This window comes from Triticum aestivum, chromosome 6B (genome assembly GCF_018294505.1).
Source record: "Triticum aestivum cultivar Chinese Spring chromosome 6B, IWGSC CS RefSeq v2.1, whole genome shotgun sequence".
Lineage (NCBI taxonomy): Eukaryota > Viridiplantae > Streptophyta > Magnoliopsida > Poales > Poaceae > Triticum > Triticum aestivum.
Genome location: NC_057810.1, coordinates 49,229,878 through 49,241,650, shown reverse-complemented (window position 1 = coordinate 49,241,650; position 11,773 = coordinate 49,229,878). Strand labels below are relative to the sequence as shown.

The window sequence follows — 11,773 nt, the reverse complement described above, 5'->3', positions numbered from 1 at the left end:
TGGATTGAAAATCATTGTAATATAATGCAGTTGGAAAAAAGACCAATCAAACTATTAAAAGAAAAGAAAGCTATTAAAACCTCACATAAATTCTATGGAAAGCTATTAAAACCTCACATAAATTCTATGGAAAGCTATTAAAACCATGCGCAAAAAGAAAAGAAAGCTACTATTAAACCATATCAAAAACGATTAACTCATGTGAAGAAAAACAAAATCTAAGGATATATAAAAGGAAACAAATTTCATCTCTCCCATGCGTTGGGTAATGGATAATTCTCTCGTGAAAGCTCTCCCCTCCTTCCCATCCGCCTGGCTGCCGGGGGATCGCTGGCCGGAGACGGCCCTCCGCCTGCCTCTGCTGCTGCTCCTCCTCCCAGTAACTCTCATTATTCTTCTCCTCTTCTTCCCCTCCTCCCCACCCCTGCCCCCGCCGCACCCCAACATCCTCTGCGGCGCCGCCCCCGCCGACGCCACCGCCGGACGCTGGGTCCCGACCCCGTCTCCCCCGCCGCCTGCCCTCTACAACCAGTCCTGCCCCTTCCACCACAAAAGCTGGAACTGCCTCCGCAACGGCCGTGCCCCGGTCGCCGCGTTCTCCTGGGCCCCCTCCCGCTGCGGCTCCGGCGCCGTCGTCCCGAGGGTCGACCCCGCCGCGTTCCTCGCGGCGACCAGGGGGCGCCGGATCGGGTTCGTGGGGGACTCGCTGTCGGAGAACATGGCCATCGCGCTGCTCTGCGCGCTCCGGGCGGGCGACGCCGGCGTGCGGGAGTGGAAGCGGCGCGGCGCGTGCCGGGGCGGTCACTTCCCCCGAGAGGACGTCGTCGTCGGGTACCACCGCGCCGTGCTCCTCGCCAAGTACACGTGAGTCCTGTGTGCAACTGCATGTCCACGGCCACGGGCTACGCGCAACTACATTTATGTTTTTTAATAAAATAAAAATGTCGAGAAACAAAAAATGAAATGAGAAAAAATAAAAGGGAAAAACTTAAAATACACGCTCAGGTCACCTAGATAAGACATAGTTAATTTTCATTAGATGATAGCTAGCCACAAGCATAGAATTATATGGTGTCCATAGCTGCTTATAGGAATTCAATTTGCTTGGTTTAATTGTTTATGATATAAGTAGAATGTATGTAAAATGGAGGATCCTTGGTAAATCAGGGGCGGTTACTGTAATGTGAGATGTCGGGAGCATGAGTAAACAATGCGTAGTTCTGGGATATTCTCAGGAAATGATTTGGGTGATGCATATTTTTCACTCCCTCCGTTTCAAAATAAATGACTCAACTTTGTACTAACTTTATACAAAGTTGAGTCATCTATTTTGAAACGGAGGGAGTACCCTCTAAAAGTATTGACGAGTTGCACTTTTAGTTATTTTGGTTTGGATGATCTGTGCCTGGCTTCATGAATCACGATCATTAGTGGGCAAAGGACTGAAACTTAACCGAAATGGTGGTTCGGCTCTCTGTGAAATCAGGAATTATTCCGTAGCAAATGGTGTGGTGACGCTCTGCATGCTTTCTCTGCGGTTGAGTACAATTCTGTCGTGTTGTCTGCTGAGCGCTGAGCAGTGAATTCTCGCGTTATTCCTTTCGTTTTTATTTTAGGTTGCAACACATGTTTTTTTAATTGATTTGAGTTCTACACCCACAAAAATAGTTTCTAGAGGCAGAAGTATAATAATCCGCAAGAATACCTTTTTGTCATTTCTACGTTTTGATGAAGAGACTGAGATCTACCTATAGAAACATCCAAGCATTTTTATTGTCTGGCACATAGTTAGTTTCATGATTTCTAAGTATATTTTAGTATTTCGTCCTACTTTGATTACGTTTGTTATTTTATATATCCTTGTGCTAAAGATGCAGACACTTTCGTCACTTTCCTGATGTATAAACTTCAGTAATGTGGACGTTTATGCCGATAATTTAGAAGCTCATACTTGCTAGACTTAAGCAGATAGCATCTGACATTTCAACTGCAATACTGCATGCATTTGTGCTTTTAGACACAACAGGAGTGTATCCTTACTTCTATACTTTTATACTTAATTAAAACTCACATGGTGATAACTAATTAATGATACGATTATACGAAGGTGGCAGCCTGTAGAGAATTCTGAACCTCGGAAGGATGGAATAAAGGGAACTTACAGAGTTGATGTTGACATTCCTGCTGACGATTGGGTAAATATCATCAAGTTTTATGACGTGCTCATTTTCAACACTGGACACTGGTAAGTATTTAAGTTATCTAGGTTTAAGTTATTTGCTCTATGCTTTTATTATTGTGTTCCCCTCTTTTATGTGCGGCTAGCATAGGGTGAAATTTTGTTTCTTTAACTTCGTTCAAGGGCTACTGAGACTGTTCATGAGTTCTGTTTGATAACGAATTTTAACACTGCATACTCTCTATGTTGGAGTCATTTGGAGGCTGAGCCGTTTGTGCCTAGAAAAAGCTTTATTTCAGTCTTGAAATGTTATTTATTATGTGACATAATAACCCTAAGTTAAAAAGTGTCTGGTGATGTGTACTGTCTTATACAGTACTACGTTTACTTTATCATGTGAAAGCTATATTTGCAGTTTGATCATGGATTGTCTAACTTTATCAGGTGGGGTTCGTATAAATTCCCAAAAGAGACCCCCCTTGTTTTCTACCGAGGAGGAAAACCAATTGAGCCTCCACTCAGCATCTTTGATGGGCTGAAGGTAGCCCTCAAAAGTATGGGCTCCTACATCAAAAGGGAGGTCCCAAGTAAAACCCTGAAGCTGTGGCGCACGCAGTCACCAAGGCACTTTGACGGAGGCGAATGGGATCACAACGGCAGCTGTGTGTCTAACAGGCTCCTGCAAGAACATGAGGTACTTTTTGAGGGCCAAGCTTTTCATGATCTGACATCTTCTTCAAAATTTTGAGTCTTAGACCCCCCCCCCCCTCCTAAAATCCTGTGCAGCTCGATTCCTGGTTTGATCCGAGGTTCGGGGGAGTGAACAAAGACGCGAGACTAGTGAACTCATTGCTCCGGGAAGCGTTAGTCGACACAGACATCCTGCTGCTCAACCTGACCTACATGAGTGAGTTCCGCGCTGACGCCCATCCGGCTGTCTGGCTCGAGAAGAAGGACGAGGCGGCCGTCTGGGGGCAGGACTGCATGCACTGGTGCCTGCCTGGCGTACCGGACACGTGGGTCGATATCTTGGCCGCACGGATCTTGCACTACTTCAAGCAGGGCAAAGGTTGATGTCGCGTCGCATCGAAGATCGGATTATGATCAGGACTACCATGTGGATGTTCTGTTGGTACCAAGGGCATGCTGAGCGTGGTAGTTGGAACAACATGACCCCAAATGTTTATCCTAAAGCTAAGGTAGGGAGAGATGAAATCATTCACCGGAGGGCGAGCCGACTTTGTTATACCAATTGATGTTCCTTTCTATTTTGAACGTGAATCCCGGCTCACGGCCACTGAATGTTGAGTGTTGCATGACCAATATCTTGATTTTTCATATTATTTCTTCAAAGTTACATCACCTTTCAGCGAAACCTGTGACACGGCTAGCCTTATGCGTCCCTTCACTTTGAGCGAAATCCGTGACGGGCTATGGGCCATGAATTATAATGTCAGCCCAGGCCCGAATGGGTTTGGCCCTGCTATCTTTAAAGCTAATTGGGATTTGATCAAGAACTAGTAAGCTTGCACGTGCAACGCACGTCTCCATTTTAAACACAAAAATCATAAGATTTTTTATTCAAATTAAAATTTTATTGTATGGTAATACTGTCTATACGTACAACTAATCGACATGGAAAAAAACATCAGAAAGGAACATCTTTTCAGCATGGGAACCACTATCAACAAGCTAAAAGAAAGTCAGGTTCAGTGCAGACATTGTTAACAAAACTATTGCAATTAGTACCGGGTAAAACTTCAGAAAATCTTTCAATTCTAAGTGTGGACGTACAGCCCATGCCATGTGGCATAAGTGCTTCCTTTTTTCTGGAGCAAGTGCTTCTGATGTCAAGGAAAGTATACACAACCAAGTTAGGCCTGATGTATTTATGGTTTCATAGAGATATGGCCATACACTTGTTTTCGTCATTAAACACATCACAACTACACAAGGTAACAATGGAAATTACAGCAAGAAGTTGATCCATTTCTTAATTTGATGTTTAACAAAAAGATCAAACATTCTTAAGCCAACCAGCTATGAACAAAAAATGGTTCCGAGACAAATTAACAAAATTTGTCTCTCCACAGAAAACAAAAGTGTAAATTATGGCGCGAAATAAGATGGTGCGACCAACAAATTGGTACTTACAGGTGACTGCTATGTACAAAGGCAGGGATCACAATTCACATCTCCATAATAGCATTTTGGCACATTGTTGACTTTTTTATTTACTACCAATTCTCATGTACAATATTTGCCTTCTCAAATATGAACTTCCATTCCTTGTACTTCTGTGATTCCTCGTAGTCCATCTTGCACTTCCACACGAGCGCCTCACGACAATCAAGGCATTGGATATCGGCGACCATGTGAAGCCCCCTCATGAGCTGAATGTTCTCCTTCACCCCAGTAGGAACATTCATGGCCCGAGGGACAGCCAAAAGATCAAAGGAGATAGTATTAGTATTTATCCTCCAGACACAATGAAAATTGAGATGTAAGTAAAAAGTTCTTCATCAGAAGGACAACTCATAGCATATCGAGTTATCAACAGCTCGTGTGACAGCGTCAAACATGCTGGCATATACCACAATAACTCCGCTGTGCCAGTACCTTCAAATTCATTGAAACAAATGCTAAAATCAAACTACAGAAACATAAATGCATGGTTACTATAATTTTTCTATAGAAAATGGCCACAGCCCATGCTACGAGGAAGATGCTTGATGGTGCAATGATCTTAAGATATGAACTGATACTGAATCACTTTAAACAATGATTCATAGAGCAACATTTAGTCTTGTTGAGTTGGCACACATTCATATCATGCTTCTGCATTGTATCTTCGACATAAATTGTAGCCAATCAAAGGTTATGCCTGAATCTGTATCACATTCATAATAATTCCCGCATCACTCACCATAAATATAGTCTTTATTCTGTATGTAACCAAAAGATTCTTAACTTACCTTTACTGCCTTTACCACGATTTGGGCATTTGCGAAAACCAGTTTCCTACCTGAATCGTTTGACCAAACGCTGCTCTCAGTTCTTCATCCATATTACTCTGCAGTGAAGCAAATCACATTGGACGCTTTAGATGTATCAGAAAATAAAATGCCGTAGCAATTAGTAATCAACAGGCATGCTACTGAAAACTACATTTTGTCGATCAGCAGATTTCCAAGGATAACTTATTATTATCGTTCTAATCAAGACTGTTTTAAGTATAATCTCTGAAGAACAGAGAGCATACAGAAAATTAGGACAAAGAACATGCTTCTAAGGACAGGAGAATCACATCTCAAATAGCAATATAGCATATCTGCCTCATGCAGAAGAAACTTGGCATGCAGGTTCACACTACTTCATAGATAGAAGAACCAAGTGATGAAATATATGCCGGTTCATTTGCCAGTGCTTTCTTCAGGGCTGAATTCCTCTCTCATTATGTCGGTGCTAAATTCTCACTGAACGTCTCAACTGAAAGAAATAACCAAGTCTTCATATATTGTTTCTCATACCATCAACTGCAGTGAATGAAGAAATCAAGTGGGCAACCACATAATCCATGTTACAGTAATCTTGAGTGAATTAGTTTTGATTAGTCCTAATTAGGTGCAAGTTAGCTGGCTGCCGTGGTGTAGTACTAGTTGGCTTGTACGCCTGGTAATACTAGTCCAGGTCCAGTACGTGTCAGGGGTCCGAGTAGGTCTAGGCAAGAGTCCTCATAGATTTGTATGCTGTGTCCGTATAGGAATACTAAGAGTTGGGTCGGCTGGTTTTGTATATAAATACAGGTCCGGCTGCGTGAGATTGTAACACCGTGGAAAACAGAAAATCAACAAAGAGAAGAGAGGCACAACACGTGCCTTTGGCCAAAGTTTTTCGTGTGCGTGTTCTTCGTCTACTTTGATGTGATCGATCCTGTGGGCAGAGTTCCAACAATTGGTATCAGAGCTAGGTTGATTTGAAGCCGCGCTTGCCCCGGGGTCGCGACCCGACTAGTGCCTCGGGGCGGGCGATGTTGTCGCTGGGTTGTGCAGCGACGAGGAGGATCGGGCGATCGTCGTTCGGCGGAGCGACAAGGAGGGAGACGGCAGGATGTCGTCGGCAAGACGATGGAAGGAAATCGTTGATGAGAGAGGTGGTGCCGAGGCGCGGCACTGGAGCTCATGAAGATCGTCATCCGGGAAAGTTTGATGAGTCAAGGAGTCGTGCGGGTTAGCACGGTCGGTCGGTCGGTCAGTTGGTCGTCAGTCGTCGTCATGTCCAAGTGCTCGTCTCTGTGAGGAGGCGTTGAAGATGAAGCTCAGGTCGTCTGTGTGTCTCGACGAGAGGATCAAGTTCAACTATGTGGGGGCGGTAAACCAGTGAAGGTGAGTCTCTTCAATGAGGCCATGTCTCTATATGAGGCTGGAGTGCATGGTGTAGTGCACAGGGTGGTGCGATCCACAAGGAGTCGGCATGTATCTCGCTAGGATGAATGGTCAAGTTCACCGGGTGGTGTGTTCCACAGGTTACTGGCGAGGCTGGGTGGTCCAAGACATATTTGAGGTGATCCGTAAATTCGCCAAGTCAAAATTGGAGGGGAGATTGTTGCGAGCAATCAAGATCGTCAATTTGACTTGTCGTGGTGCGAGCGGATGAGCGACAAGGGGTGATCTACAACGAGGCAAGACCAGAGAAGCACGGAAGGCGGAGTGTCAAGATTAAGGGGAGATTGTTACAGTAATCTTGAGTGAATTAGTTTTGATTAGTCCTAATTAGGTGCAAGTTAGCTGGCTGCCGTGGTGTAGTACTAGTTGGCTTGTACGCCTGGTAATACTAGTCCAGGTCCAGTACGTGTCAGGGGTCCGAGTAGGTCTAGGCAAGAGTCCTCATAGATTTGTATGCTGTGTCCGTATAGGAATACTAAGAGTTGGGTCGGCTGGTTCTGTATATAAATACAGGTCCGGCTGCGTGAGATTGTAACACCGTGGAAAACAGAAAATCAACAAAGAGAAGAGAGGCACGACACGTGCCTTTGGCCAAAGTTTTTTGTGTGCGTGTTCTTCGTCTACTTTGATGTGATCGATCCTGTGGGCAGAGTTCCAACAATCCAGATATCTAGTCTAAATGCCTTAGGCTTATGAGGTTCCATGGGTGGGACTCACTCAAAATAGGAATTGAGCATTTTCCTCGCGTCTCCCACGTAGTACACACCGCGGCCCACCACAGTGCATGCGCCTCCCACAACGGCGCGCCACTAAGATGATGCTCATCCTAAACGCTGTCTGCAGGATGATGCCAATTGGGGAAGCGCTTCTGATCACTTGTTCTGGTCAAAAGTCAAATGTTCAGCCCCAGCAGGCCCGTCCAACTAATGATCAATCAGCACGGCACGTCGTCACAGCCTTTAACAGCGATACACATCTGTGTCTGAGACAAGTAAACAAGAATAAGCTGTACAGCCACTTGCCAGCGTCTTATCTTTGTATCCTACGCCAGTGGAGATTTCGCAGCTGTGATGCAACCACCGTGCCAATAACCAAGCAATTTTATTGAACTAATTGTTGACTATTAGTAGTGACATTTGCGTTATCAATGGTAGACGAGTTCGTTATGTCTGTAAATGGGGAACGATGCGTAGTCGTTCGTGGAACTTTGTCTGGATTACTCTTCGTCATCTTATAGGAAAAACACAAATGTTAAGAAGAACCAACAAAGTACAGAAAGAGGTGAACAGCATGTGCAATGTACCTTTTACAGAGTTCAGAGCAAGCAACATAGATAAAGTGCAGGATTGAAATTCGAGCAATACATCAATTTGCATCTGTTTTAACTGTGGCACTGTAAATTGATTTATTAGAAGAAGATATAAACAGCAAGGCTATTGGATCTGGATACCTAAATAATGAATTAAATTAGTAGAACTTTGGAGAAACTACCACTATTTAAAAGAGAGATCTGTTCTATTGATCAAATCAATAGGTTATTTTAATCTAAAAAGGCCCACAAAGATGCTAATTATCCTAGAGAGTTAGAAGACCAAAAACTATTTAACCCACCATGATAATACAGAGTAGTTAGCAAGAAGTATATACAAACTATTTTACAAATAAGGTATATACACCAGTTCTCAGAGTATATACTACCATATGGAGTATATACATATAATGCTGGCAATACGGCTAGCATATTCTTGATTGTCACAAAGGAGTATACTACTACAAAATAAGCAACTGAAGCAAATTCATGGTCCAAGTCTCGCATTGACGAATTTGCATATAAAATAGAATACCAAAGAAAATGAAGAGATAAATTATCAGGTAAAAGGAATGGAAGGAAACTGACCGCAACTACAACTGGAATAAGCACTATCTTCGATTCACCATCAACATTCAACAGTTGAGCTGCATAGCAACAGAAATAAACCCATTAGACAAATTATATAAATCCATGTAATCTACAGGGATGCTCAGGGAATTTTTCAGTACTAATAAAGACATGAATTTTGCATGTGATTGAAAACAAAAACATGAATGCGCACAAACCTTTGTCCCTATAGGAAAAGCCGACAGCCGACAGCCAAATCTGTATTCATAATATACCTGAATGAGAGGTATCTTTTTTTCCCACTAATTTCTTGTTTGGATAGAAAAGTAGAAGTACCTCGGCTTGATCCCTCAAGTAGTACAAGGGATCACTGGTTGATTGTGAAGGTGAACTCCCGGCCAGTACTTCTCAATGAGGCAAACCTCAACTCCTAATTTCTGGGCCCTGAAGATGTCAAATTCAGCTTCTATCAGAGAAATCAAATTCCATTATGATGAAAGAAGGGTGGCATCAAAAGGTTTAATTGGGAATGCAAATGCATCCTTGAAAATTCGCTGAACTGAATTTTTTTGATTCAAGAGAGGAAGCATTAGTCAATTACCAAGTGTCCGAAATGAACAGATTGTTGCTTCAGTCCCTACGCTGTCTGGGGTTTGACTTTGTCCTCATCTTGGCCTAGTGCGACTGCTGGGCAGACACGGCGTGGGAGAGGCGGCGGGGCCATGCGGGCCAGGTGAGCTCCAAGCCCGGCATCAAGGGGCGGCGAAGAGATCATGAACAATATTGGAGAAATAGTAATGGCTGAAAAATATCATCAAATGACTTATGTGAACTGAACCGAACCATTCTCAAAAACAGAACTGAAACGAACCTCAGTATGGTACAAAATTCTATAGCAGTTTGAAGTTGATGTGTGCAAATGAAACTTCAGATCTACAATTCAGATGTAGTTCGAACAAAAACATGTGGCAAACTACAGAAGTCGCAACAAGAAATCAACAAGCGTGCACAGTTCCAACCTACAACATCTCTCCGCTTTCTTTAACATGAACATGGATTGAGATTCCTTCTGTACTACTGGAAACTGAATGCACTAATCAACATGCTTGTTCATATCAGGACAAAATAACTTCGCATTTACTACATGTGTGTATGTCAATGAATACGCAAGAAATGCAAGGACCGCTCACAGTTTTGGCGATAATGTGAGCAAAGCAAGTCAGCAAGCACATAATAATTTCCAGGCTGAGAAGAGTGTAGTTAGACCTGCAGTATTCTTATATACGACCCTTGACCACTTATCCGCTTCTGAAACAAATGTTATATTAAGAGCTGGAATATAGATCATGAAAATGTTGCGATAATTCTTATTTTTGCAGTGGACAGAACACTATTAGTAGAAAGCAAGTAGTATTGTTCTGAGAATTTAATGAAACGGAAGCGTGATTAGCATAGCAAAATACCGTATTAGCTGACCCATTGTATCTAGAAGAATAGGACTGACGACAATGTCTCACGGGGTCATCCATGATCGCAGTGGATGTAAATTGCACGGTGGTTGGTGATGAACTGGGGCGAGATGGATGCACCCAATGGACGTTTTGAGCACAGTACTTGACACAATAGCCTTGATCTTTGCGATCCCTCTCCAAAGCTCCCTTTCTATCCTGAAATCTCTAGAAAAAAAAAATCAAAAAGTCAAAATCAAAATCCGAGACAGATGGTAGCTGGTGGGGGGAACTGACCACGTGCTGCTCTTTTTCCGAGACAGATGGTAGCTGGTGGGGGGAACTGACCACGTGCTGCTCTTTTCATGTTATGAGAGGTCAAATTTCAGGCTGGTTCTAGTGATAGTTATCAGCCTAAAACTATTTGGTCACATATGGACATGAAGTCAAACTGATTGTCCGGGAGCTAAACAGTTCAACATTTTTTGACTGCTAAATAGTTCAATAGCTAAAGGATATGTATATCTTATACTGTTGTAGAAGTAGTTCAGTGATAGCGTTGTGCTCGTGTTTCTTTCTGAACTATCTGCACATGGCCAAAGTCGCTGGAGCCAAAGGGAAAAACGAAAAGGGGTCAAAATGTAGTCTGTTTGAGTGGTACTGACAAGAGTCTGGCACATCAAATTCACTATTTTTTTTGGCAAACTAATTCACTACATGGATATAACCACAAAGTACAGAATTTGCAAATACAAATATACTACAAACTTCGACAATTCCGTCACAACAAACTGTTGAACCAATATGTATACGGCGTTCCTCGTACCATGGAGGGGAGCACGCCTGGTCGCGGGCGTCGTCAGACTTGGAGTCATAGCAGAGGAGGTTGGAGCAGCGCTCCCTGCCTTGGTTGTGGTGGTCGTGGAGGAACGGCTCGGCGGCACGCGGCTCCCGTGGCCAAGGGGGTGCGGCGGGCGGCTCCGGCAAGCTGAGCGGCGGGGCGGCGAAGGGCGGTTCCAGCGGCCCGCGGCTCCCGCGGCGAAGGGGGCGGCTCCGGCGGGGCGTGGCGTAGGGCGGCGGGCGGCTCCGGCAAGCTGAGTGGCGGGGCGGCGAAGGGCGGCTCCAGCGGCCCGCGGCTCCCGCGGCGAGGGGGGCGGCTCCGGCGGGGTGTGGCGTATGGTGGCGGGCGGCTCCGGCAAGCTGAGCGGCGGGGCGGCGAAGGACGGCTCCAGCGGCCCGCGGCTCCCGCGGTGAAGGGGGCGGCTCCGGCGGGGCGTGGGGTAGGGCGGCTCCGGCGGCGTCTGACGGCCACGGGAGGAAAGCCGGGGCGGCGAAGGCGGCGGCTGACGGCCGCGGGAGGAACGGCGACGCGGCGAACTACGCGCGGGAGGAACTGCCCCGACGGGAGGAGGAGGAGGGGGCGAGAGTCGTGCGTGCGTGCGTTGTTGGTAGATTTTTTTTAATGGCGGGGCAGGGTTATTGATCACTTAATTCGTGGCTTGTAGTGTTAAACACGAAAGGATTAATGGCCATCAGATTTTATAGATGAATGGATCTGATTGTTTGGATCTGCCCCTCTCTTTTTTTTATAGAGGTAGTAAATGACTTGCTAAATGAGCTGCACATCTTCCACAACGGCTCGGCTGATCTCAAGCGGATCAACAAAGCCCACATTGTTCTAATTTAATACCTAAAAAAATTGGGGTGAACGAGCCTAATTGCTACCGGCCGGTCTCCCTAGAAAACTGCATAGTGAACATTACGTTCAAATGCCTTTCTAACAGAACCCAACCCTTCATCGAGCATCTGATTCACCATGGCC

General features: G+C 44.8%; 1 protein-coding gene and 1 long non-coding RNA gene across 3 annotated transcripts; one reads left to right on the top strand and one right to left on the bottom strand.

Moving 5' to 3' along the window:
• The first annotated feature begins 268 nt into the window (after positions 1 to 268).
• Positions 269 to 3,468, top strand: LOC123138773 (protein trichome birefringence-like 12). The gene is made up of 4 exons (XM_044558653.1): positions 269 to 864; positions 2,108 to 2,245; positions 2,624 to 2,873; positions 2,966 to 3,468. The coding sequence occupies exons 1-4, from the start codon at positions 269 to 271 to the stop codon at positions 3,251 to 3,253; spliced, it is 1,272 nt and encodes a 423-aa protein (XP_044414588.1). The 3' UTR covers positions 3,254 to 3,468.
• Positions 3,469 to 4,188: 720 nt separating this feature from the next.
• Positions 4,189 to 11,050, bottom strand: LOC123135687 (uncharacterized). Of its 2 annotated transcripts, none has more exons than XR_006466131.1 (8): positions 10,778 to 11,050; positions 9,967 to 10,179; positions 9,105 to 9,304; positions 8,840 to 8,947; positions 8,722 to 8,761; positions 8,522 to 8,580; positions 5,155 to 5,252; positions 4,189 to 4,798 (listed from the first exon to the last, which is right to left on the bottom strand). It is a non-coding gene; the product is annotated as an uncharacterized lncRNA (long non-coding RNA). The 2 variants fall into 2 exon arrangements; XR_006466132.1 differs by having other exon boundaries at positions 5,205 to 5,252.
• Positions 11,051 to 11,773: the final 723 nt, after the last annotated feature.